At 50.1% G+C, this 27,946-nt stretch overlaps 1 protein-coding gene across 1 annotated transcript; it reads left to right on the forward strand.

The window, feature by feature from the left end:
- Positions 1–446: 446 nt before the first annotated feature.
- Positions 447–27,944, forward strand: PtA15_17A245 (uncharacterized protein; the record flags this gene model as incomplete). The annotated part of the gene is made up of 20 exons (XM_053164341.1): positions 447–504; positions 666–754; positions 879–944; positions 1,054–1,086; positions 1,190–1,344; positions 1,419–1,474; positions 1,552–1,621; positions 23,305–23,689; positions 23,760–23,799; positions 23,875–24,334; positions 24,408–24,557; positions 24,626–24,705; positions 24,773–25,871; positions 25,936–25,988; positions 26,058–26,383; positions 26,445–26,563; positions 26,628–27,328; positions 27,403–27,494; positions 27,570–27,734; positions 27,804–27,944. The coding sequence occupies 20 exons, from the start codon at positions 447–449 to the stop codon at positions 27,942–27,944; spliced, it is 4,338 nt and encodes a 1,445-aa protein (XP_053028318.1).
- Positions 27,945–27,946: the final 2 nt, after the last annotated feature.

Consider the following 27,946-nt stretch of genomic DNA (forward strand, 5'->3'; position numbering starts at 1 on the left):
TCAACATTTCATGGAAACATCGCGGCCGAAAAGCGTTGTAGCCGCACGCAGCGAATGTGGTCAGGAAGAAAAAGTTCCCAAGGTTAGCCATTGGCACATCTTACAACTTAAGTCAGGATTGAATCACAGCGCAAATATGCACTTTTATCCAGTAAGATAATTCATAGACGATAGAATAGCAACCCAGATAGAGACAAAAGAGCCGGCGGGGCCGGTGATGTCAGCGGCAATGCCGGTGCGCCCGGCGCCGTAACTGGTTACGTAATCCTCACTTCGTGGTGGAGCGGGTCCGGAGAAGCTTGACATCAAGTTTCAACCCAGACCCTCCAAAGAAGCCCATCCGATACCACAGCAACCGAGGCGCACATCGCACTCTATCGAACTCAACCAGCAACACTTGCTCCCTACTGATCAGTCTCATCTTCGTCCCACGTCATCTCGGAAATATGGGTATCCTTTGGTCTCGATTGTTTGGCAAGGAGGAGATGAAATTGGTCATCTTGGGTATGTTATACCGCCTTGGTCATCTGTTGGACTTCTTATCCGTAAAAAAAATCATAAAACAGACGTAACTGGTCATGATTGTTGATTGATTTCAAACTGATTATTTCTCCTACGCCATTGGGACTTTTCTTTAAAATGGAAATGAATGCCAAAACATAAAGGTCTAGATAATGCGGGTAAATCTACCATACTGTACAAAATTACGATGGGCGAAGTCGTTTCAACCGCGCCCACAGTAGGGGCCAATCAGGTTCGTATAAATTGGACTGAAATGTCAGATAACAACGTTTTCAACGATCTTGACGGAACTGAACTGAATTGTTTGCTGTTAATTGTTGAACAACAACAACGCGGATAACAACCGACGAGGATAGGAATTATTTGAATATAAAAACTTGAAAATTCGTATGTGGGATTTAGGAGGTCAAACCAGTCTAAGGGTAATATCACTCGGCTCTTTGTTTTCACTTTCTCAGCTTAGCTTGTTCATTCTCGCACAAGCTAAGACTCCGAAAATGTTATTGTTATACTGACTAGCATGTTCAATAGACTTCATGGTCATCGTACTACGGACAAGCAAAGGTCAGACAAGCCTTCATCATCTTGTCACTGTAAAATCAATAGAATAAAACTCGGGTCCATCTAGCTAAAATGCTTTCTATTACTTGGTTGGCTTTTCATTCAGGCGTTGATCATGGTAGTAGATTCGACGGATCGAGCTCGATTGAATCTAGCAAAAGAAGAACTACATCGAGTGGCAACAGATCCTGAACTTTCGGCCCAGTCGGGAGCCGATGGGGCGTGTTTACTGATATTCGCAAACAAACAAGATGTCAAAGGGTTTGCCCGTCTCCATACTATCGACTCGCCAGCGATCGCATCTTTTATTTGATGATGTCTGTTTGGTCTTGAAGATGTATGACTCCCGCGCAAGTCTCTGAAGGTCTGGCGCTAACCGAGCTGAGAGATAGTAAGGCGACATTGGTTGATCTTCGCTAATTTCTTCATTTACGATGGGAATTAACCTAGTCTTGTCACCATTTGTAGGACAATGGCAAATAGTGGCATGTTCGGCCCTGACGGGTAAGGGACTGATGGACGGAATGGATTGGATTGCGTCAGTAGCTTGACATGTTACTTTTATTCAACGTCGGCTGATCATCCCCGTGAATTCTGCGCAACGTTTAACTGCGGCCTACAGAAATCGTAAGTGCTTCTCATCAATCATCCTGCCCCGCCTCTCAAAGTGAATGATTTAGATCTTCTCATGTTTCTTTTGTTTGTGTGACTCTTCTTCCAGAGTTAAAATCACAAAAATAGGGCTGGCCGCATGTAACTGCCAACTTCCGGTAACAGAGAAGGTTGATTTCCATAAAGAAAAGACATTGTTCATTGCACTATTTCTCTGACTGAGTACAATGTTTGTCCAAAATAATATCTCTTATATACAAAGCTGTGATTAACTGATATGGCTTGTGTCTTCATACCCACACAATATTTGTTATTTTTGTGCCTGTCCATACTTTTTTTCTTCCAAACTGGTGTTTAATTCTCTTTGCCACAGTCAAATTTAGTTCATGCAAGCATTCCCATCTTTCAATTTGTTGGATTCTCTGCCTTCACACCACTTGTTTTATGTTGTATTGATTAGACATGTTTGAAGTTGTGGCAGCTTGTTTGAAGGCATTTAGAAACAAGTGGAGGGGTTTGTGGTCTGGAGCAACTTGACCTGGACACTAGACACTACAAACTTTTATTATCTTGCCCAAAAAAAAAATAGAAGTCAACATGAAAAAAATAAAACCAAAATTTCACTCAGGGGAACAAACTGAGCATGCTGAGCCAAAAAAATAAAATGTCCCAAACTGAGCAATAATCATTGGACAATGTTTTGGGATGGTTTTTTTTCACGGGCCTGGCGGGCCTGGAGTGGGCTTTAGCAGGCCTTGAGCAGGCCTGAATTGGGTCAGTGTTGAGGGAGTTTTGCCTTGCCCTGGGAGCTTCTGGGGCTTTTGATGGGCCCAAAATCTCAACATGGGCTGTTTGTGGTCTAGAAGTATTAACCTGGGCCACTGACTAGCCCATGGGCTGTTGAATTCCCAGAAAGCCCACCATGGGCCCCCACATAGCTAATGGGCTCTTGGTGGCTTATAAAGATCCCCATGGGCCAACAGATATGTCCATCATGTGAACCCATGGGCTTTTTGCTTCCTTTCTGGGCCACAAGAAGCCCATGGGGAGATTTTTGGACCACCAGAAGCCCATGAGGATATTGGTTGGCCCATGGAGATCTTTATGGGCCACCAAAGGCCCATGAGGGTATCTGTTGGCCCAACAGTGGGCCGCTACGCTAAACTACACTATTTTAGCCCTAATGTTTAGCGTAGCAGCAAAAAGTGCCAACCTTTTTTGAATAGCGTTAGCGCGCTGTTAGTGCCGCTACGCTTCGCTAATTTTCAGCGGCGCTAACAGCATACCACTTTTTGTTTAGCTATAGCGCTGCGCTACAGCCGCTACGCTACACTACGTTGCGCTAAGGCGCTTTTAGCGGAAAAATGGCACTTTTTTGCCGCGAAAAACGCTTTAGCGCAGCATAGCGCGGGCTCTTTTGCGCCTTGCGTGCTTAGCTTTAGCGCAATTGCGCGCATCTGCGCTAACGCTACGCTAAAAGCTAAAATAGCTACGCATCCTTTGCGCGTAGCGTTAGCGCAGATGCGCGCAATTGCGCTAATGCTACGCTAAAAAATAGTGCATTTGCGCTGCGCTACGCTACACTAACAGCTATGTTAGTGTAGCTGACCCACTGTTGGTTGGCCCATGGATATCTTCATGGGCTACCAAGAGCCCATTAGCTATGTGGGGGCCCATGGTGGGATTTCTGGGAATTCAAAGGCCCATGGGCTAGTCAGTGGCATCCCAAATAATTGTTAAATGAAGGACTTCCCGTCGGCATTTAGAGAGCTTTAGATGCCCCTATAGCTCCTAAATTAAGACATCTACTCAATCAACAATCAGTGCACATGAAAGTCATGAGCTGTAGGGTTAGGAAAACACTTTCCCTTCTACCAAGAATTAAGAGTATGGGTGTGTAAATTGAGATCTGGGAGGCTCCCAGACTTGACGAGAAGTCCTCCAATGATTATTGCTCAGTTGGGGACATGTTATTTTTTTGGCTAAGCATGCTCAGTTTGTTGCCCTGAGTGAAATTAGTTTGTTGCCCTGAGTGAAATTTTGGTTTTACTTTTTTCATGTTGACTTCAGTTTTTTTTGTGGGAAAAATAATAGATGTTTGTTGTGTGAACTGACTTGGGATGCATGTTTAGAGTATTATAACTCAATTCTAAGGCCCCGGCAAACATATCTAAGCCCTTGTCCCTGCAGCGGCCTGGGAGCACCCATTTGGCCTAGGAGAGATGCATAGCATTGAGATCTCTCCTGCAGGGAGAGGACTTATGACTAATCAGGATGGTTGGCCTGAGAGAATCTTCAAGGTTTGGTGGTGGACAATGTCATCACCACCTGCAGACCACAGTTTTTTTCTTCAGGATTTGAGGCTTGTATTTTTCTGAATCAGACTGTGTATTCAGAATCTAGGTAATCCATCCTCCTGATGCCTGAAAAAAACATACAAATTTTGAGATGCTTGGCCACTTTCTGGAAAAGGTAGAATGCAATTAATTAACATAATTTAGGCAGGAGACAAAATTGTAAAAGTTAGACAAGTCATCATGAAGTCCCTGTTTTCAAAAATAAGATTCCAGCACTCAGCAGGGATAACATCTTGAAAGTGGTGGGTGGATTAGCTATTTTATAGCTGGTGAGAAAGATCCACTACGGTAATTGTTGGGATTCTCTCACGCAAGAATCTTGTTGTTAGTCATAAGCCCCACTCACACCTTTTGCTTAATGGTGCCACAGGCTTTGTTACGCTTGAGGCACTGGGCCCCTGTTTGGATGCATCATAAACATAGGTGTTATATTGCACCAGTAATTAAATACTAAGCTGACCACAACCCTGATATTTCATGTTCCAATGAGAAAATATTTCCAAGAATACCAGGGCATGAAAAATATGTAGCATTAAATTATTCCTAGTTTTTAGACTGTGCAGGTGTGTAAACAAAAATTTATACAGTTAGCAATCATTTTCCTACTTATCTTGCCACACACCCCTGATATCTCATGTTCTGATGGCACATTAATGCTAAAACTTTCATGCATTTCCTTTTATGCATAATTCTCTGTTCTCTCAACTTGTTATTGAAGTTATGAAAATCTTTAGATAATCAAAATAGGGGCTTAAAAGCACCTGCCAGCTACCTCAAGAAATTTGGTTCATGGGTTACTGCCTGGCAGATAAATATTTGTATAAGTAGTAATTTAATTTTTGCTGTAAAATTTTGGGACCCTGTGGAGCACTGTGGCTAAGGCTTTGGTGCATTTCCTTTGTAGTAAATCCACCAAATTATACCCACAGTGCAGAACCCATTCATGGGGTGTGCTCACACCGTGCAGCTCATCATGTGCTCTTGAGAGGGGTTTCTTCCTGCTGTAAAATTTTGGTGCGCTTTGGGCATCCCAGTGAGAAGGTATAATTATTTTTATTTCATTTTTGTAATTCTTGGTAAAATTGCATTTTTGACTCCCATTCTATGCGAGGGAATAACATTCCAACTCCCAAAAATTATGTCTTGGGAGTTGGAATGTAATTTTTGGGAGTCAATTAGTTAAGCCCCAAAATAATTTGGGTTGTGTTGGTAGTGTTGTGCAATCCGTAATTTGGAGGGTGGTGCTGCTTGAGATTGTTCATTTGGCTGAAGACCGACTGCAACGGTGGTCTTGCCGGGGTCGTCAGGATGTCTATCTCAGGATCCATATCTGTTTCATGATCCATATGCGAGTAGTCCTGACCTGGTGCATACTTATTCTCTCTCCAACCAGCTTCTCCAAAGTTCCTCGCAATCGTGTAGCATTGCAATTTGCTCCACGACCAATGATTGGCGAACTGATATATCTTCTTTGGCCGACCCATCTTCCGAGGCAATTCTGTGAGCAAAGGCAGTCATTCTAATTACCATCTCGTAACGGAGCGCGGCTATGAATCCGTAGCCTCCCGCCTCACAATTCTCTTTGTGCGCCAACAATCTATTGGCGAAAAGCCCCATGTCGTAGACGTCCCGCAAGGTTAGATAGGAATTGCGGTGATTCTTAGTCCAATCTGAGTGCGTCTGAGTTCACTCATGCTAAAACTTTATAGGCTTTTCGGTGTTGTTTGATACATAATGTTTCATATTTAAATGAGCTGAGATAGAGTGCTTTCTCCATTCGTTGTTCAAAATGATTAACGGCAGCGGAGCCCTCAAGGTTCCAATATTCTCGTCAAAAAGTTCGTGAACTCAACATCTTGGTGACTTGAAACAGCACCGATGTCATGAACCAAGCCGTGCTTTTTCTCTGTCTTGACCTATATCGAAATCATCCTTGATTCCACGGTGAGCAATGCCGGCGTTGCCGACACCTTTCTCAAGAGGGCGAGCTTCGGCTTGGGTTCGTCCATCGAAGTCCACGCGTTCATGAAGGGCTTCGTGAGTATCGTGTGCCCCGCAGCCTGCGCTTCTTGAATCTTGCTCCACGTATGGGCCCTCTCTTCGTCTACGGTAACGACAATCTCTATAGCGGGTGGAGGGACGTTTATACCTCTAAAGCATCTTCGATAGCGAACTTGGATAATTTTGGAACAGATGTGATGTTCGGAGTCCATCACATCTGTTCCAAAATTATCCAAGACCTCGCGAGCCTTCGATGGATTCCACGATCCCACAGGTTTTGAAGCTCACGGGCGAGTCGAATCTTCCCCCACATCGGGTGATACAAAGTCCTCCTCTGCGCTTGTCGATTTGGTCGCTTGAGCGTTCGCAGATTTAGGTGCTGACGTGGAGGGGAGTAGTGCCTCTGCCACTGCAGCTTCATCTCGACGAGTGATTATGTCAGGGCGTGCCTCTATAGTGGCAACGCACTGAATGAAACCTTTGATAAAATCAAGGTTTGACGGCTGATCTCAGCTGTCACGACTGTCTGTCGATGCTCGACTTGGCCGTAGCACAAGGAGAAAAGCCGCGCCTCCGTCTGGAGGGGCTGGTTGAGCGAATACAACCGGAATCTATGAGATTCGAGAGAGAGTCCTTTCTAGGACAGAGAGAGAGAAAAGGAAGAAAACCTAGACTTACTTAATTCGGGTAAGTCGAGGTCAAGAGCGGAGTCGGAAGTGTAAAGGTGGTGGAGGGTGGATCAGAAAGTAAACGCCCCAATCGTTGTATCTTCGATGCAACAAATAAGCAGGCTTGGTAACTAATAATGATCTGGGGGACCATCCTAGGTGCGGAGGTCCCTCATGCTTTATACCCAGCCTTCAGCTGGTTGGCTTGTGGTTCGCGGACCGCGGGTCGTCATTCAGAGAACTTCGTGAGAAGTTCCTTAGAGCCTACCCAGCGGATATGTTCACTCGCAACATCGGCTCAGGTACAACTTCCCTGAGAATCATCCTCAACGGCTTCTTTTCCCAGCCGGATCCTAAACCCCGGTAGCTACAGAGCCGCCGGTGGCAGGGTCGCCATCTTCTGTGGCGGCCCGCAGATTGTCAGTCTCTGTGCTGACTGCGTTAGCAGATGGCTGACACTCGCCCCCCCAAAAAAGCACGGCTCTGATAGGAGTTGTGCCCGGGTTGCGGCGCTTAGAAGCGCGAAACTTGCGCAACAGAACTTCAGCGTTCTGGATAGCCTCCTTTGGTAGCCACTTATCATGGTCGGCACAAAGCCCCTTGAACCGAGTCAGATAGAGGCGGGAGTCCTGCCCTTGGACACGCGTAAGTTTTTCGTCCAGAATGCGGAACGCCACCTTGTCATCGGTGTGCTCCGGCACCAAGTCCGGCACCACCGGGGGAGGGGGTAAAGGTCGATGACCGTCCACGACATACTTCTTGAGCAGGCTCACCGGAAAGGTGGGGTGCTTAAGGTCAAACCCCTCAGTTAATATCACTTCGACTGCGTTCCTCCCATGCAAGGCCTTAACAAAAAATGGCCCCACAAACGCGTCCTTTAGCTTCCTATTCCCGCCCAAGTTCTGGAAATTCACAGTGGAAACCAACACTCGATCGCCAACTCTAATGTCGTGGTCCCGGTGCGTCTTATCCCACCGCTCCTTATTATATGCGACCGCATCCGCCAGGCAAGCGCTTGCTTGCGCTTCCGCCCGCACCATCATATCTTGAAACCGTTCGGCTGACGGGTGTAGAGTTACAGCCTTGCTCAACACCAGATCGCGGGGCATGTGAGGGATCCAGCCCCGTTCAAGTTCAAACGGGGTCTTCCCAGTGCTGGAATGAACGCTGGAGTTGTAGGCATGCTCCAGCGCTGGCAAAAGGGAAACCCAGTCATGGGTGTAGCCTTCGCTATCTTTGAAACGCAAGCCGAAAGCGCAATAGCGGCGCACCATATCCTCGAGCGTCTGGATCATACGCTTGGCCAGACCGTCAGTCTGGGGATGATATGCGGTAGAAAACAAAAGTTTTGTCCCCATCAGCTGAAATAAACTCTGCCAAAACTCAGAGGTAAACTTAGGGTCACGATCTGTGATAATGACCTTAGGGCAACCAGCGTCGTGAACAATAGAATTCCAGAAGATCAGCGCTATATCCAACGCCGTATTATCTTTATAGCAAGGGAGGAAACGGGCGCGCTTGGAGAAGCGGTCCACCACCACTAGAACAGCATTAAAGCTGTTTTTTCCCCCCGGTGGGAGCGCGGTGACAAAGTCCATATTGATCACCTCCCAACGCTGTTTGGGCTCCTCAATAGCCTGCAAAAGTCCAAACCGCTTTCCAGTCGCGCGGTTGGCTTTTTGGCAACGGTCACAACTGGAGCAGTACTGCTCCACTCGAGCGGTCCACCCAGGCCACCAAGCCAGCACCCGGAGCCGCTTGACCGTACATTCCTTAGAGAAATGTCCCGCGGCTACGTTATCATGACACTTGTGGAGCATAGTACTAATATGATCCTTGTCAACAAGCACGAGCGCGCAGTGGTTACCCGTACGATGGTACAGCAGACCATCCAAGAGTAGAAAACGGCCTGCTGAAAAATTGGCTCCCCACGGTTCCTCCAGCCGCGCCACCAGGTCGGGTTGAGAGTGCTTGGATCGGAGAATACCCACTAAAGCAGCCGTGTTGGGGTTATTGTCATAGCTCCGCTCCACCGAATCCCAGAACTCCGTTGCCAAACCGCTGACACTGATTGCCATTATGGGCACCTCTCGCGGAGTGTCTTCCTCGTTGGCGGCCGGGTTATCTTTGTCGTTCGGCAGGGCCCAGCGGGACAAGCCATCCGCATTCTTGTGGATCAAGCCGTCCCGGTGGACAATGGTCATGGAGCCACGCCACTCCTGGATCGATATCTGCCAGCGCATCATATGCCTGCTCGGCGTCTTCATATTCAACAAGGACTTCAGCGCCACACAGTCTGTAATGACGGTGAACACGCAGCCATCCAAGTAGTAGTACAGCTTTTCTAATGCCCAAACAAGGCAGAGGCACTCCAGTTGGGAGGCCCCGTACTTCTTTTCGGAATCCTTCAGCTGCCGCGAAATGAAACAAATGGGGCCCTCCTGCTCCTTGTCCCCAACGATCTGGATCTGATGCAGCGCAGCCCCGATGCCTTCCATGCACGCATCAACATAAAGTAAAAAGGGACGGGACGGGTCCGGGTGAAAGAGTAATGGAGCTGTAGTAAGCGCTACCCAAAGAGCTTTATAAGCCTCAATGCGCTCAAGCGTCATCTCAAACGCAACGTTCGGGCTACATATCTTATACAGGCAAGACGCCATAAGGTTAAAATCCTTAATGTGTAGCCGATAATAGCCGGCAAACCCAAGGAACGATTGTAATTCCTTTACCGTTACTGGGATAGGCTTCAGTAGTACCGCGGCAACCCGGTGCTGGTCAATGCCAAGAGAAAGACCATTAACAATGTGGCCCAGGGCCTTCAGTTCCGAAAAGCCAAAGGAACACTTAGTAAGAGAGATCTTCATCCCCATCTTGCGGACCTTTTGAAGTATAATCCGGAGTTTCAGGATATGCTCTTCCCATGTCTCCGTGAAGATTATGATATCGTCAATATAAATAATCAACCACAGTTCACTGAGTTCCAAACGGAACTCCGAATCCATCATCCGCTGAAAATGAGATGGAGCGTTTTTGATGCCAAACGGCATCCTCAGATACTCATGGATCCCCATATGCGAAATGATCCGTAGGAATTGACGGCTGTCCTTCCCCACGGTATTCTGATGGAGCCCCTTCAGCACGTCCATGCAAGTGATGAACTTTGCACCGTGCAGTTTGGTCAGAGACTCGGTGATCTTTGGCATTGGGTACCGATCCGGAGTCGTGTAAGTATTCAGGGCCCGGAAGTCGCCCACCAATCATGACTTGTCTTTATTCCAGACAATGATCACTGGCGTCGTGATAGATACTCCTTCGTTGGAGCCAACCTTCCGCAGAATACCCATGCGAATGAGGAGCGCTATGTGTTCCTCAATAGCAGCTCTAGTCCGAGGGCTCGCAGGGTAGGGAGATTTCCGGAGAGCCAAAGGGTAAGGCTTATCCACAGTCAGGGTGATTTCAACCTTGTGCCCTTTAATGGAGCCAAAAGGTTGGTCCGGCGTAGCAAAAGCCTCCTTATTCTCTGACAGGGCGAGTACGAGACCAGCCTTCTGAGAGGGCGTGAATTCCTCACTAATCTTTGAGTCACGCAGGACCTCGCCTTCAAATCCCACCTCGTTATCCATTTCCGGGGCAAAAATGTTAATGGATTCGTCGAAATCAAACACTTTCTTGCCAATAGTGAATTGGCGTTTCTCCGCATTCAGCAAGGAGATCTTGTAGTGCACCAAATAGTCGTTACCAACAATAAAGTACCTGGAGGTCATATTTTCCATGACCACGAACTTCATCACCATCTTAACGCCTTGCAGAACAAAGCAAATATTGACAACACCCAACGGAATTAGTGCCCCGGACGCGCTGTGGAATTTACCCGGCTGTATTGGCAGGATGAACTTTTCCCAGCCTGGACAAAACCGAGTTAAGTACGATCTTCCCACAACAGAGCAGACAGCCCCGCTATCTAGCAAAACCAGACAATCCTTCACCAGGAAAAAAAAGTAGTCACTTGATGGCAAGTGACATGACACAGCTTTGTTTTCAGCTCCAACACTGCTCCAATGCTGCTCCTCTCCACCAGCACATCTGAGACTCACATTTTCAGGATCAAAGCACTCAATGTGAAAAAACCAGATGATGCTCAGCTTTGGCCCTGGCCCAGCTGATGCTCAGATTTTACCCTGGCTCAGCTGATGCTCAGTTTTTCCCCTGGCCCAGCTGATGCTCAGCTTTGGAACTGGCCACCTGATGATCATCTTTGGCCCTGGTGCAGCTGATGCTCAGCCTTGTCCATGGCTCAGCTGATGATCAGCTTTAATGGCCCTAGCCTAGCTGATTTTCAGCTCTGGTCCTGTCCAAGCTTATTCCCATCTTTTTCCCTGGCCTGGCTCAGCTGATACTCAGCAAGCTGAGCATCAGCTGGCCAGCTAGCCCAGGACTGGGCCAAAGCTGAGCATCAGCTGGGACAGGACTAGGAGAAGGCTGAGCAAGGACTGGTACAAAGCTGAGCATCAGCTGCGCCAGGACTAGTACAAAGCTGAGCATCACCTGGGCAAGGAATGGTCAAACAGCTTTATTCCAATTCTGTGAGTGAGCTGTGTGGAAATGCTGAGTATGAGCTGGGCAGAAAAGCTGAGTATGAGATGGGTGCCAAAGCTGAGTATCAGCTGGGCAGAACAGAGGATCAGTTGGGCTCATCAAAAACTGAACAGGACCTCCTTGGTAAATTTTGGAAGTTGAGGAGATGGTTGGGAGATTGGGGTAGATAGTGGATAGATATTGGATAGATGGTGGGTAGCTGGCTGGAGCTGGTGTAATGTCACTTGTCATCAACTGACTATTTTATTTTCCTGGTGCTTGTCGCAGCAGGACATCTGCACAAGGTTGTTTTTGCCGCGCGTCGTGCCCACAGCCTCCGCGCCGGTAGATATAGCACCAATAATTGGGCCATCGTCTTCAGGATCACTGCCCTGTTCGGCGGCTGCTTCGGCTCCTTCCCCGTCATCTACCGCGTTGACATTCTTTGGGCACTTGCGAGCGGTGTGCCCTGTTTCTTTGCAGGTAAAACACTTAATATCAGAGGGTGCAGTCTTATTTTTCTCGAAAGCCTGGCCTGTGGGCTTGGAAACAAGAGGGGGAGCCACCTTCGGGGGAAAACGGCGCCGCCCAAGTCTGGTTTTATCACAGATGTCTTCCAGAACATTGATGAAGCTACTGAGGTCAGCATCCGGCCGCTTCATAGCATTTTTGGCAGCATATTCCACTTCGTTGTCCATAAGGTTTAAAAGCTTAAAATTCAGAGATTCCTGATCAATGTTAGGCTTAAAGCACTTCAGCCTATTGTACTGTCGTGTTACCCACCGCGCTGGCTCGGATTCGCCCGGGACAAATCGATCCGAAGTGAAAGCATTCTGCTTCTTTCGCTTCCACGCGGAGTGTCCGAACTTTTTACAAATCTCCTCTTTCCAGAAGGACCAGGAATTACTGTGATGCGTGAGCCGCATAGTCTCATACCAAGAGAGAGCTGTGCCTGTGAGCATAGTTAAGAGCTTAAGGTAATAACCTCATCGTCTACATGGCTATCGCGATGTGCGGTATCAATCCATTGCACAAAACAAAGATGATCGTATTCGCCTTCACCGGAAAAGCTCGGCAAGTCGCATTTTGAGATAGCCATATTCAGACGCTTTTTAAGTTCGGGGTCTACGCCGTCACCATCTCGCCGCGGTTTGTCTGGTAGAAGCCCCGGCCAGATGTGGAGGAAGCTCCCGGCCAGAGTCGACACTCGGCAACGATTGCAAAGATTGGATGATACCGGTGAGCCCCGCTACCTCCTCCCGAAGCCGGGCCCCTTCAGCACGGTACTGACTCATCATTTGATCAATTTTGCCATTTAAATTCAAAAAATCAACTCGTTGATTCTCGCTTTGTTCCTCAAGTTTCTGCTCAACATCAGCGCTACTACTTGACTCAGCCGTGGCCCGTTGTTCCCTGCCCAGATGATCAACCAGGGCGGTCTGCAACCGATGAAAACCTTTGTCAAGTTTTTGTGCAAAAAGGGCATCGAAGTTTTCAGGAGCAGTGGTAGTAGACTCCAAAACGCGTTTCTCAAGCTCAAACATTCGCGCACTTAAACCTTGTATCTCATGTATAAGCTTTGGATTGCCGGAGTCGCGGCTTACCAGGTCTGAAACAGTGATATCCAGAGCGTTCTGGACGAATTCCTTAATATTACCCTTGACTGTCTTAAGCTCACCATTTTTGTTCCCAATGGAGATCTTACTTAAGGCCTCCTCCACCTCATCAACCCGGGAGTTTAGAGACTTAACAGTCTCAATAATCGGGCTAACAGACGTAGAGATAGAATTACTTAAAGTAGCAAGACCAGACAGAGAAAATTTAACAGCTTTAAAATTATCGGAGATGATATCTTTAAGGAGATGTGTTGAGGTTACGCTTGTTGACTGAGAATATGGGAGGCGAGTAGTGGGGGTTTTTGAAAGAGGAGCTTGACTCAGGTTGGGCAAAAGTGGGTCTCTTGTTGTTGGGCTCTGACTCGATGATTTTATTTCATACTCGAGGAGCGGACATGTATACACAACTAGAGAGCCCCCTGCACAAGATCCAGAGGGGGCCTAACAGCATGTAACATACAAGACAAAATAAACTAACATCTGTAATAACAAGTCAGTGACAGGGACAGGACAGGAACTGGGATAGGGGACAGGGACAGGAACTGGAACTGGACAGAGGACAGGACAGGAACAGGGAACTTTACTGGAGACTGGGAAAGAATACTTTACTGGGGACTGGGGACTGGGGACTGGATAATTTACTGGGGACTGGGTACTGGGGACTGAATAATTTACTGGGGACTGGGTACTGGGGACTGGAGACAGAATACTTTACTGGGGACTGGGCACTGGAAAATTTACTGGGGACTGGGGATGGTAGGGGAATGTGAGCGGACAGAGAGACAGATATTCTGACAAGATGAACATTATTAGAAACGGGGGTGGAAACATCTTTCTGGACAGACTTAACAAGAGAATTCAAGGTAGAGGTAGTATGAGACAACATTTGGTGGGTATTACCATCAACCACCTTCTCGATCTCAGCAAACATTTGCTTGAGTATGGTACTGGCATCTACCAGAGTCAGTGGCGCTGCTGATTCCCGTTGTTTCTGGCCCGCGACTGGTCGATCAACTGGTAACCGCCCTGGATCGTCCGGCTCATGCGAAACAGCTCGTCGTAAATGGACGTCCTGTAGTTGCGTCTGCCCCTCATGCGGCCGTTCCGACCCGGCCCGTTTTGGTCCGGTCGGGGTCGTGCTGCTTGCGGAGCCGCTTCCTGCTGGTTGTTTGCCGGAGGCGCTGCTGGCGGGGGGGCCCGTTGGCGTGCAGAGGCTGCTTGGTGGTTTTGGCCCCGGGCTTGGCTGCGCAGAATGCTCGCCGGATCGTTTGCCGGATGATTTTAAAAGAATTCAAACAACTAAAAGCAACACTGGAGGATGCTTGCTTAGGGACCTTCTGTCCGGTTGCTTGGTTCTGGGTCTGGTACCGTCAATCGTGAGATCGGGGTCTGTCTGAACTTGGATACAAGACGAGACAGGGACCAATCAGCGTAGCAGCTTGGTCTTGTCCTGTCGGAACGGGTGGTATTGCTGTGAGTCTGTTTGTTGTGCGCGCAACGTTCTGAGTCAGTTTCTCTTCTGTCTCTTTGTTCTGTATTGGATCTGTTTCTTCTGCTTACCGGGTGCTTGCACCTCCGATAGTCTTACGAGTGAGTCTTGTTTCTTTCTGGGTCCGAGTCAATCCGCAAGAGTTCTGTAGTAGAAAATGTAAGATCTAGTCAGCCTTATTTCTAAGTCTTCTATGATCTAGCTCTTGGGACGTACAAGGTTGGTCTTTCTTGTTTGTTTGGCTGGGCTTTGACCTGTGCGGTTCTTGCTGGTTGATCCTCGGCTGCGATCGTCAAAGCGATGTTCGTCAGCTTGTGGTCTGGGGCTTTGTACTGCGAAAGGGGCTTAATCAGCTTACCTTTCTTAGCAGCTGGGCTTATTCTGGTTGCGAGCTTCCTTGCGGAATGCTGCGCGTCTGGGGTTAACCGCGCGAGCTTCCTTGCGGGTAGCTGCGGGTGGGGGTCTGGGTCCATAATCCTACAGCCTCGCATGCTTCGAGTCGCGAGATTCGAAGCAACTTCGGAGATTTGGATTACCCCGATCAGAGCGAGAGAGCGTCGGATTACCGACCGGCCGAGGGCCTTTGTGAGAAAGTCGGCGGCGTTAGCGGTCGTCTTGACGTGCCGGAGTTTGATGAGATGCAGTAGAATCAGCTCCCGAACAAAATGTAGGCGAATGTCCATGTGCTTCGTTCTGAAGCTATTTTGAGACGTCTCGCTATTCGCTAGATCAATGGCTCCTTTATTATCGACCGCCACCTCAATGTTTTCGACAGTTGACTGTAAGTTGATCTCCTTGATGAGGCTGGCGAACCAGGCTAGATCCCTGCCCAGGTCCGACAGTGCCTTGTACTCCGCTTCCGCGGTAGATAGCGAAACAGTCGGCTGTTTACTGGATTTCCAGTTGAGTAAGTGAGTTCCGTGGGTGACAACAAAGCCAGTGGTCGAGCGCCTTGTATCCAGGCAGTTGCCCCAGTCTGCATCTGCGAACGCTTTCAGGTTGGCGCCTTCGGTTTTCTTGAATGTTAGACCGACATGTCGAGTTCCGGAGAGATAGCGAAAAACCTGGACAGCGGCCTGGTACTGCCTGATGCCTGGATTCTCAAGATACTGAGATAACTGACTGACGGCGAATGATATGTCCGGTCTCGTCAGGATGCTCAGGTAGTTCAATGAGCCGACTAGGCCGCGGTAGTTGACTTCAATTTTCTTGAAGGCTGCCATTTCTTGCTCCGTCGCTCTTGATAGGCGTTCTCGAGGGTTGAGGGGACAGCTCGCGGGGTGCTCGTTCTCCAGTCCGAACTCAACTAGCTTCCTTTCTATGTACTGGGTTTGGTTGATCTGAAGGCCGTCGGTAAAGCGCTCGATATTCATTCCTAAGAGAAACTCGGCCTCCCCAGGGTATTTGATATCAAATTCCCTTTCCATCTCGGCTTTGAAGACCTCTGGGCGTCGACTGATTATCACTATATCGTCCACGTGTGCAAAAAGCCATGTGGCTGGCTTGTCCTTCTGGTCGGGTCTCCAGAAGACGCAAGGATCCGAAACTGAGATTTGAAAACCAAGACCTTTGAGGTAAGTTGTCAAGCGCTTGTACCATACAAGAGGCGCCTGCCGCAAGCCGTAGATGGCTTTCTTCAACTGCAGTACAGAGTTCGCCGGGCATTCGAATCCCGGCGGCGGCAAGAGAGTTACTTTGTCCTCGAGCGGACAGGTGAGAAAGGCGCTACGAACGTCCAATTGGTGTATCTTCAAGCCGTTATTTACTGCAAAGGAGATTAGCAGGCGCAACGAAGCCGCTTTTCCGGTCGGGGCATATATCACGTTGAAGTTTCTGCCGTGAATTTGGCGGAATCCTTGTGCGCAAATGCGCGCCTTGAATTCTATGACCTCATTCGAGGGGCCAAGTTTTCTCCGGTATGCCCAGGTGGATGGGATGGGCTCGTCAGAGTCAATGCGCGCTCGGACGATCCACACTTGGTGCTTAACCATGTTAGCGATTTCCCTTTTCTCGGCTTCGGTCCAGCTGTCTCGGTCCCTGCCATTCATGGCCTGACGATGATTCTTTGGGTCGAGCTCGATTTCGATCAAGTAGGCCTGGCGGTTGCGCTTCCCTGTGATTATGTTACTTGTGTCGATTCCGCTTGAGATTTCCTTGGGCGGCGGAGCCGTCGTCCAAGCGAAACGACTGCCGCCTGCTCGGGCTTGTTGCTGACAAGCAGGAACGGGTCCGATATGACTAGGTTCAGGTGATGCGTTGCTCGTCGGGCTGCTTGACCGAAGATCGGTGATGATTCTGGCGAAGTCACGAGATTCCGCTTCCTGCTCCTCTTCTGCTGATTCTTCTCTATCATCCGCTGCCAGGGAGTCCTCCTCGGCGAATGGTAGCGGCTCATCGGGCTTGAAGCTAGGGAGTTTGTTGCTACCCAGTGCCGTGAAGCTCTTGTTAAGAGCGGGACAGTCGGGAAAAGTAGTTTCGTCGAAATGAACGTGCTTGGCGATGACCACGGTTTTGTCTTCAGTGCGATAGACCCGGTATGACGAGTAGTCATTTTCATAGCCAAGCAGGACGCCTTCCCAGGATATGGAAGAAAATTTTGACTCGCGCTTCTGTTTTGGCTTCACAATCCAGACTCGACAGCCAAATGGCCGGAAGAACGAGATGTTCGGCTTGAGCTTGAACATCAGTTCAAGAGGACATGCCTTGCTCTTTCCAAGCGACGGAAGGCAGTTGGTTGTCGCGGTGGCCGCTTGAACCGCTTCGGCCCACCACTCCGGGGCTAAATTCGCTTGCATCATCAAGCAGCGCGCCATGTCGATTATGGTCCTATTGGCGCGCTCGGCCATACCGTTGTTCTGCGGGGTGTATGGTGGCGCGACGTTGTGTTGTACCCCGTGAGATTTGAGGTGATCGCTTAAGGTGCCGTTCACGAACTCCCCACCGCCGTCAGAGATAAGTTTCTTCATCTGGTGACCTGTTTGCTTCTCGAAGAATACTCGGAAGTCGATTATCGCCTGACAAGATTGACTCTTTTCCTTTAGTATTACCGTGTGGATGTATCCGGTGTACTGGTCCACGGGTGTTAGGAAGTACCTGGCGCCTCCATTCGTTGGGGGAGAGATGGGGCCGACCAGATCGGCGTGGACAACGCTGAGAGAGGCGTCAACAGATTTGAAGGTTCCGTTGCACGGTATCCGGGTGAGTTTGCCCTGCATGCACGCGGTGCAAGCATGCGTTTTTGTCAGATTGAGTTTCTCCGACACGGCTTGCGCGATTCGTCCGGAACTAGCGTGGCCTAATCGATTATGCCACTTTTGAAAGTCTGATAAAGCAGTGGATGCCGTCGTGGCCAGACCGGTGGGGGAAGTTGGGGCTGCGGTGACATCGGCGATCTCAAGGAGATCGTTGGAAATGTTAACCTGGAATGGCTTGTTGTTGTCTATTTTAACCTCAAAATAGCCGCTTCGCTCGCCGATGATTACCCGTCGATCCATCAACTGTATCATCGAGACCAGGTTTCGAGTTAGATTAGGCACATAGAGTGCTCCTGGCAGAACTAGGATCTCTCCAGTTGGGAGATGCAACTCTGCCGTTCCTCGAGCGATGGCGACGAGCTCGGATTTACCGCTGCCGGTGAGTATGCTTATGTGGACGGGGGTGGTCTGTACAAAGAAGCTGAGGGAGTTGAGCATGTGATTGCTCGCTCCCGAGTCCAGGATCGTGGACAGCGGTTTCTCTGGGGTCGTCATGTTGTAGGTGAAGGTCGGTTTGGCTATGGTGGCATGCTGAGCTTCTTCTTCGTCGTCATCATCGTCCGCTTCAGCGTGGTAGGAACTACGTTGTTTCTTCTGCGGACGCTCTTTTTCTTGTAGCGGCCTGCCTTGCGGCCGCGATAGAGGATGTATCGTCCAACAGTCGGCCTCGACGTGAGTCGTTGCTCTTGGGTTGTGCTTGCCGTTGCTGCATCGCACGTCTGAGTTTCCTGATCCGCTTGCTTTGGGGCCTTTAGATTTCCTCGGAGGTCGGCGACTGGTTCCGGTGGCGAGAGCGGTGGAGGTGGGTTCTGGATCCTCGACATATTTCCTCTTTGTCGCGGTTTCATGTCTTCCAATGTCTCGTAGTTTAGCGATGATTTCTTTGGGCTTCGCCAGCGCTTTCAGATCGGCGAACAGCGCCTGCATGAGCAATGGTCGCCTCTTCGTGATTTTTCCGACGATTCCACAGCCTACTAAAACGTCCGGGACTTTTAGACCAAGCGAACTGAACTCAGCTAAACTTTCCTCCATCTCCGTAATGTAGCTGTTCATATCTTTGTTGTATTGAATATCTAGCCACTTGTTCCAGACTTGGAACACTGAAAGGAGTGAGTCGGACGCGTAGATTGTCTTGATGTCAGTCCAGATAGCGTGTGGGTCTTGTTCGTTATCGTCATTGATTACGCTCGTGAATATTGCGTTGGATATTGCTTCACTCAGAATGCTGCAAGTCCGCAAGGCGCCTTGGAGCTCGTCTTTGTCCGGGTCAGTTGACATTGGCTCATCCAAGTAGGATTCGAGATACCGTGGACGCAGGTGCATCTTAATTTTGCGCTCCCACAGCGGGAAGTTAGAACCGTCGAATTTCGGGACGTTTACGTGGTCTTTGTCCGGGCTATAGGCGTCATTCCGGTTTGCGGTGTTCCTTGACTGAGATGCGCGCTCCACGCTGGCTCGAGTGCTGGGAGCCTTAGGATCTTTGGGGTTGGCCATCCGGTGTTGCTTTCAGTTGTGATTTGAGGTGATTTGCAAGAGCAGCTCGAGACTGTAAATCTAAAAGAATTCAAACAACTAAAAGCAACACTGGAGGATGCTTGCTTAGGGACCTTCTGTCCGGTTGCTTGGTTCTGGGTCTGGTACCGTCAATCGTGAGATCGGGGTCTGTCTGAACTTGGATACAAGACGAGACAGGGACCAATCAGCGTAGCAGCTTGGTCTTGTCCTGTCGGAACGGGTGGTATTGCTGTGAGTCTGTTTGTTGTGCGCGCAACGTTCTGAGTCAGTTTCTCTTCTGTCTCTTTGTTCTGTATTGGATCTGTTTCTTCTGCTTACCGGGTGCTTGCACCTCCGATAGTCTTACGAGTGAGTCTTGTTTCTTTCTGGGTCCGAGTCAATCCGCAAGAGTTCTGTAGTAGAAAATGTAAGATCTAGTCAGCCTTATTTCTAAGTCTTCTATGATCTAGCTCTTGGGACGTACAAGGTTGGTCTTTCTTGTTTGTTTGGCTGGGCTTTGACCTGTGCGGTTCTTGCTGGTTGATCCTCGGCTGCGATCGTCAAAGCGATGTTCGTCAGCTTGTGGTCTGGGGCTTTGTACTGCGAAAGGGGCTTAATCAGCTTACCTTTCTTAGCAGCTGGGCTTATTCTGGTTGCGAGCTTCCTTGCGGAATGCTGCGCGTCTGGGGTTAACCGCGCGAGCTTCCTTGCGGGTAGCTGCGGGTGGGGGTCTGGGTCCATAATCCTACAGATTTGGCTGACGGTTTGCTGGGTGGTTTGGGTGAGTCACGTGAGGGTTCCATCCCTTGGTTAGCGACAAGAGAATCTCCCGGCTGATCAGTCTTTCGAGACTGTTGTGGGTCGTGATCGCCTGGTCCCGCAGGAGAATCATCGCCTCCTGATTGTTGCCCGCGCGCACCTCCAAGAACGCCTGCTTGAAGCGTAGGTGGGTCTGCAGGAGTAGTTCCGTCGTGGGATTTCACCCGCGACGGGCCGCTGCCACGTTTAAATTCGCCGGCTGGGACGAGGGAGGGTTTTGCGGACCTAGTAGAAGAGGAATGAGATCCGGTGTTACTGCCGGTTTTCTCGGTTTTCTTTGGGGGAGGCATGTTGGATGTTAGGACTAACCTGTTGGTTCTGTAATAACTATTATGGACTCAGCGCTCTCTGGCGAGGTTCCTCGCACCGTGCTATTGAGCCGGATAGGGTCGCCAAGTGTAAGCTGCCTTTCGACTTCGGCGGTGGAGCCTCTCGCTAAGGAGGTCTCGCGGGATCGGATATTGTTGATCAACCTAGCAACCGTTGGGTGAGCAGGGCGGCTAGTTGTAGTCGAGAGAGCAGGATCAATAGGGTCGATGGCCGGAGCTGCTGCTGGGGCTATCGCAGGGTCTTGATGATTAGTCTCAGTCGCCGGGGGATCCGCGGTATTACCGGTCCGTCTGAATAACTGGTCAAACAATTCGGCAACTCCGTTAGAGCTGACCGGTGGGGCAGAGTTCCGATTAACAGGATTGTCGCCGCTGACATTAGCGTTTTCTCCGTTGGCAGAGGCGGGTCTAGGTCTGTCGGACTGGAAAAAGCTGTGTAGCAAGGTTTGACGGGTAGACACTAGAAGGCTAGCGCTTAGCTACACACGTATAAACTCGGGACTGGACTCGAGAAACTTACTACTGGTATACCGGTAGGGTTTTGAGATGGACGATGGGGAATTCGAAGAACGAGGTCGTGGTTGCACAAAACGTATCTGAGGAAGGGAAAAGTCAAACTTTGGGTAAGTTGACAGTAGCCAAGGTTTCAGGGAAAGAAAATTTCCCGATGAGGCCCCCAAATGTCAGGGCGTGCCTCTATAGTGGCAACGCACTGAATGAAACCTTTGATAAAATCAAGGTTTGACGGCTGATCTCAGCTGTCACGACTGTCTGTCGATGCTCGACTTGGCCGTAGCACAAGGAGAAAAGCCGCGCCTCCGTCTGGAGGGGCTGGTTGAGCGAATACAACCGGAATCTATGAGATTCAAGAGAGAGTCCTTTCTAGGACAGAGAGAGAGAAAAGGAAGAAAACCTAGACTTACTTAATTCGGGTAAGTCGAGGTCAAGAGCGGAGTCGGAAGTGTAAAGGTGGTGGAGGGTGGATCAGAAAGTAAACGCCCCAATCGTTGTATCTTCGATGCAACAAATAAGCGGGCTTGGTAACTAATAATGATCTGGGGGACCATCCTAGGTGCGGAGGTCCCTCATGCTTTATACCCAGCCTTCAGCTGGTTGGCTTGTGGTTCGCGGACCGCGGGTCGTCATTCAGAGAACTTCGTGAGAAGTTCCTTAGAGCCTACCCAGCGGATATGTTCACTCGCGACATCGGCTCAGGTACAACTTCCCTGAGAATCATCCTCAACGGCTTCTTTTCCCAGCCGGATCCTAAACCCCGGTAACTACAGAGCCGCCGGTGGCAGGGTCGCCATCTTCTGTGGCGGCCCGCAGATTGTCAGTCTCTGTGCTGACTGCGTTAGCAGATGGCTGACAGATTATGTCTCCCCGCTTTGCCGCGACGGCCCTCGTGATGCTCTTTTCAACTACCTCGTTCTTTGGATACTTCCATGCGAAAACCGATGATAAACTCGACCGGAGAGCAGCCTATGATAAAATCGCTCGTATGGCGTGTGCGGCTGGTAGCGATAGGCCTGTTGCCGGGATATGACGGAAGGTGATCATGTCTAGCGCTCGTGAACGTATTACTGGGCAATTTATACTTTACGTCGATGATCAACGTTTAACAGAGGACGAAGAAGAGAAGGTGAGAGCGACCCTGATGTGGGCAGGACTCTGGTTATCACTGATCTCGGAGGAGGAAGTCGGCAGCGACGAGCTTGAGACTCCCTCTGACGTGGATTCTTATAAGAATCCGCGAGGCTGGGTCGCTTGCGTTGGGTGATGACCTTACGCCCGGTCCCAGCTCAGATCACTCAGGTGCCCGACACACTTAGCCGCCTCAGTGGAAAGTGCGGAACTCGTTGGTTCCCTGCTTGATCCCCTGCAATCTCTTCGACAGAAAAGCATAAGGCATTTCCTCCAGTCCAAGCCAGCGTTAATCGGGCGTTGAATCAAACGGTGGCAGATTCGCCAGGCCCTACCGGGGAGCTAGGGAAGGCCTTGTGAGGCTGCCGTTGAGCGGTACTCCCGGCACGCGCCGGCGCTGCACACCCTCAGCTAGATGGTACCGCGTGCCCCTCAGATCGCCTTGAAAATGTGATGGTAGCTTCAAACCAGTTTAAACCACTCTCTAAACTCCAAAGTTCAAAATCACTTCCTTTGTAGCTGTACGCACGCGCTCAGCAAAACTTCTCAGTGACACCCCCAAAGTCTGTGTGTAGACCCGCTGCGATCTGTGTAGGACCTCACTGCAGGCTGGACGGCTGGAGCTCGCTTGGCACCTCTCACGCAGACAAGTAACTTGGAGCGTATTTGGAGGGCTTCTGATCAGAAGATGTCATGGTTCCCAGCCTTAGCGCAGCAGTTCCTTTTGGATTATATGTGCATACAAACAAGCCCAAAGAGCCAAGCACCCCATCCATTCCATGTCGGCAGCGGAACTAAATGTGTTACTCTGTTTTGTTTTAGAGACGCTTCTAAACGCGTGCTAGTGAGGATGGATGTTTCTTTTGTAGAGGATCACCCCGCTTGTTCTCTTGCAGACATCGTTCCAGCTAGTCCGTCATGTGTATGATCCGTCCGAGCGTTATATAAGGAGTGGGGCTGCTTACCTAATCCCTGGCTGCCCTGGCCGGGCGGTGGCTGTGTGGGAGGGATATTTAGAACAGGGCGGGTGTGCCTGGGTTGCACTGCCCACTGTTAACCAAATTATTTATTTTATTCCATTTTACTTGACTTTACTCAAACACGCCAGCCCCACCCTCCACTCCTTTGAGCTTCTCGCCATCTCCTCGCCCGGCAGAACACCACCAACCAGCATGGCCACCACCGAACACCCCCACCCAGCACCAGCAGCACCCCCACCCCCAGCGGCAGCAAGCATCATCGAGCCAGCCACGGAGACGGCCAAGCAGCCATCCATCCACTCCCCACCACTCTCGCCCGCAAAAACAGCCAAGCCAGCAACACTAGCCTCATCCCCCTCAGACGCACATCTCAATGCATCCAGCAGCAAACCTGACCACCCAGACAGCCCCTTCACCATCTCAACCGCACAACTCGACGCACTCATCGACCCCAAGTCAATCAAGAGCTTGTCCAACCTCGGCGGCCCCCACGCGCTCAGCAGCCTGCTCCAAACAGACCTTGACCGCGGACTCAGCAATCTCCAGGAGACCCTCCCCGCCCGAACCTCCTTCTTCGGATCTAACATCCTCCCCCAGAAACCTACGAAAACTATCTTCCAACTGATCTGGTTAGCCCTTCAGGATAAAGTCTTAATCATCCTCATCATTGCTGCTATCATCTCACTCGCACTCGGTCTCTATACCACCCTCGGCACCCCGCCTAAATCTTATACCGACTCTAATGGCAATACTGTCACTGAACCTCAGGTAATCATCTCTCTCACCCTTCTAGATCTTCAACATATTCATGCATCTCATCTAACTTTTGTTTTCTAAGGTTGATTGGGTTGAAGGAGTAGCGATTCTTGTGGCTGTGGGTATGTTATTTTTATTTTTATTTCTTTTGTTAAAAGTTTTGTAATTGTGAACTCACTTTTCTATTTTTTCAATAGCTATCGTGACGCTAGTTGGATCAGTAAATGATTACCAGAAGGAGCTACAATTCAAGAAGCTGAACGCGCAGAAGGAGGACCGGTCGATCAAAGTGATCCGACAGGGCCAAGAGCAGATCCTGCAGATCGGCGAGATCCTAGTAGGCGACCTACTGCTAGTCAATGCGGGCGATCTGCTGCCTGCGGATGGCATCTTCCTGGACGGCTACGAGGTGAAATGCGACGAGAGTAGTGTGACGGGCGAAAGCGATCTTATCAAGAAAGTCAACTACGACCAAGCACTCCAAATTGCACACGAAAAATCCGGCCAATCTAGTACCGATGAGCCCCTGCGCGATGAGGTCCAGCTGGGCAAAACGGATTGCTTCATGATCAGCGGCTCGAAAGTCGTCGAAGGCTATGGACGCTATCTGGTCACCGCAGTCGGCCCCAACTCCTTCTACGGAAAGATTATGATCTCGTTGAGTCTTCTATTGCTTTCTTTGCTTGCATCCAGCGGTTTAACTTACTATCCTCTTTTCTTGGCTCGACAGTCTTCAAGGCGATACCGAAAGCACACCTCTCCAGACCAAACTTAACTCCCTGGCCGAACTCATCGCCAAATTGGGCGCCACGGCCGGTTTGATCCTATTCACGGCCTTGATGATCCGGTTTTTTGTTCAACTCAAGACTCAAGCTGACCGGTCAGATCTTTTCTACGACTGTTTTTTTTTTCTCGCTTCAAACTGATTTCCACTGTTCCATTCTTCAGGACTCCGAGTGATAAAGCCCAATCGTTCATTCAAGTCTTGATTATCTCGGTTACCGTTGTCGTCGTGGCTGTTCCCGAAGGTGAGCTCAAATGTTTTGTAACAAGGTGGAGGACTTGTGAGCTGAAAAAAACCCATTATATCTACAGGACTTCCCCTTGCGGTTACCCTTGCTCTTGCATTCGCCACCCGTCGAATGACTCAAATGAATCTGCTCGTTCGAGTCTTGAGTTCTTGCGAGATCATGGCCAATGCGACTGTGGTCTGTACGGACAAGACCGGAACGTTGACGCAAAACAAAATGACCATTGTTGCTGGCTCGATCGGCGTTCATTGTAAATTTGCTGCGGATCTGGAGCAAAATGAAAGACGCGTGAATGTAGATGAAAAGGCGCCAGAAGAACTAGACCTTACCGACTCGCCACGAAACGGAAACCCCCAGATCAGCATCACCGACGATACCGATTCGCCCTCTACTCAAACTGCCCACCACGACCTCCGTCTAGATTTCTCAGTCGACCAAGCTAAAATTCAACAATATCTTACCCCCGGCTTGATCAAACTGTTCAACGAATCGATTGCCATTAACTCGACTGCCTTTGAGGCCAAAACTAGCGGTGGTGAGCTTGAGTTCATCGGCTCCAAGACCGAGACGGCTCTGTTGAGTTTTGCCAAGGAGCAAGGATGGCCCGATTATCATCAGGTCCGACAAGGCGCAGAAATCGTGCAAATGATCCCTTTCAGTTCTCAGCGGAAGGCAATGGGCGTCGTTGTCAGAGTCCCGGAGAGCGGTCACTATCGTCTGTTCCTGAAGGGTGCCTCTGAAGTCCTGACCAAACTCACCAGCCACTACGTATGCGTTCGCGGCCCATCCTCTGAAGGGCAGACGATCAACTCGGAGGCGGAGAATGTCTCTTCAGCTCCCTTCGATCTCGACACACGGGATAACGTGAGCAGAACAATCATGTTCTACGCCAACCAGTCGCTGCGGACGATTGCGCTATGTTACCGAGACTTCGAGTCGTGGCCTCCGACGCTGCTTGCCCCCGGCAAGAGCCGGAAGGACCCTAACAGCCAACCGGGCGAAGTCTCGTTCGACGAACTGATCGACGGTCCCGGATTGACCCTCCTTGCCGTCGTCGCCATCGAGGATCCTCTCAGACCGGGAGTCACCGAGGCCGTGGCGAACTGCGCTAGAGCTGGGGTCGCCGTGAAGATGGTCACCGGTGATAACATCATCACTGCCAAGTCAGTCTTCCTCTGGTCACGCTTATCATCTGATGCATTTCTCATCCGTGTTCTTCTCTTCCAGGTCGATTGCTCTTCAATGTGGAATTTATACTCCAGGTGGGATCATCATGGAGGGTCAGTTATTCTCAACCTTGGTATCAAATCATGCACAGGCGCTTACCCTCTTTCTCTCACAAACGACAGGACCGATCTTTCGTCAACTGTCCAAGCAGGAGATGCTCGAAGTCGTCCCCCGGCTCCAGGTGCTCGCGCGTTCATCCCCCGACGATAAGAAGCGATTAGTGGACTATCTGAAGTTTATCGGAGAAACCTGTGCGGTGACGGGCGATGGCACCAACGATGGACCGGCCTTGAAGGCCGCGCACGTCGGGTTCAGTATGGGCATCAGTGGGACTGAGGTTGCTAAGGAAGCCTCGGATATCATCCTCATGGATGACAACTTCTCCAGCATCGTCTCGGCTATCATGTGGGGCCGATGTGTCAATGACTCGGTGAAGAAGTTCTTGCAGGTCAGTCGCTTTCCTTGCTTTTATTCCTTCTGATCCGCTCGCTGAAGTTTTGGCTACATAGTTCCAATTGTCCGTCAACATCACTGCCGTCTTGATCACTTTTATCACCAGTATCGCGTCGAACAGCGAAAGTTCGATCCTCACTGCAGTCCAACTGCTATGGGTGAACTTGATCATGGAGTGAGTTTCTTGCACTGGATTTGCTCTACGGAGTGCGAAGTTAATGATGGGATTATTACTTTAGCACGTTTGCTGCATTGGCGCTGGCCACGGACCCAGCCACGCGGGAATCGTTGAACCGGAAGCCGGACCACAAGGCGGCGAATCTGATCAGCTTGGACATGTGGAAGATGATCATTGGCCAATCGATCTACCAACTGATCGTCATCCTCGTCCTCAATTTCTCGGGCAAACAGATCCTCGGCAGAGACGCTCCTGCCGACGAAGCGACGCGGATCGAGTTCGATGATCTCCACAAGACACTGGTCTTCAACGCCTTCGTCTTCTGCCAGATCTTCAACCAGTTCAATGCCCGAGTGCTCGACCGCTCTTTCAACGTCTTCCAAGGGATCCTGAAGAACTACTACTTCATGGTGATCTTCCTGATCATGTTAGGCGGCCAGATCCTGATCGTTGAGGTCGGCGGGGCGGCGTTCCAGGTAACGAGTATTGGTGCACGCGACTGGTTGATCTCCGTGATCATCGGCCTGCTTTCTCTGCCCTTGGCCGTCCTCATCAAGCTCCTGCCCACCGAGCCCATCGGAAAACTCGTCTATGGATGGGGCTGGCTCAGAGACCCGTCTAAACTGGAGCTCGAGATCGTCGATCTCGGCAAGGAATACGACGACGACGACCGCAACGATGGCGACCAAAGTCAACCGAGCAAGTGGAATCCGGCCATCGACCGGGTCCGCGATAACCTCGCTATCTTTAGTCAAATCCGAGGTCCGTCTACTCTTCTCACTACTTCCCCCTGCCCATTTGTTGATTTGCATTTCGATGCGGTTCTTTTTTTCTAGGTGGACGAATGAGGTCTTCCAGTTTTGTGAGACGCTCGAGAAAGTTCTTGTTACGCGAGAGAGGGATCCACACTGGGGCATTAATGACGATGGTAAGCACGCCCGTTCCCCTCCGCTTCCGATTCCTAAGCCCAAGCATTAAAGTGTCTTTGTGATTGCGGACGTAGGTTCCGACCTTGGTTGTGACGTCAATTGGCGCCGGATGGCAGCCCCAGCAGAAGAAGCCCGAGGACGGCTCGTTGGGCGACCCGGCCTCCAGCAACCCCACGGCCTCCACCACGCGTCTGTGGTGCGACCAAGTCGAGGTTCATCCGGACACCGATGTCCACGACGTCTGTCTTCCCTCCTCTTTTCCTCTCATGTCCCCCCTTTTCTGACATTGGTTTTGTCTGTTTGTGTAGCCGGTGTACGTTAAGATGGGCGCTAATAGACCGCACAAGAAGAATAACGCCACCTCCTCCTCGTCCTCTAATCCGCCTGATAGTCCGTCTTCACCCCGCCAAATCAGATACGAAGCCGACGAAAACCTTAAAGCTCCTTAGTC

This window comes from Puccinia triticina, chromosome 17A, assembly GCF_026914185.1.
Source record: "Puccinia triticina chromosome 17A, complete sequence".
Lineage (NCBI taxonomy): Eukaryota > Fungi > Basidiomycota > Pucciniomycetes > Pucciniales > Pucciniaceae > Puccinia > Puccinia triticina.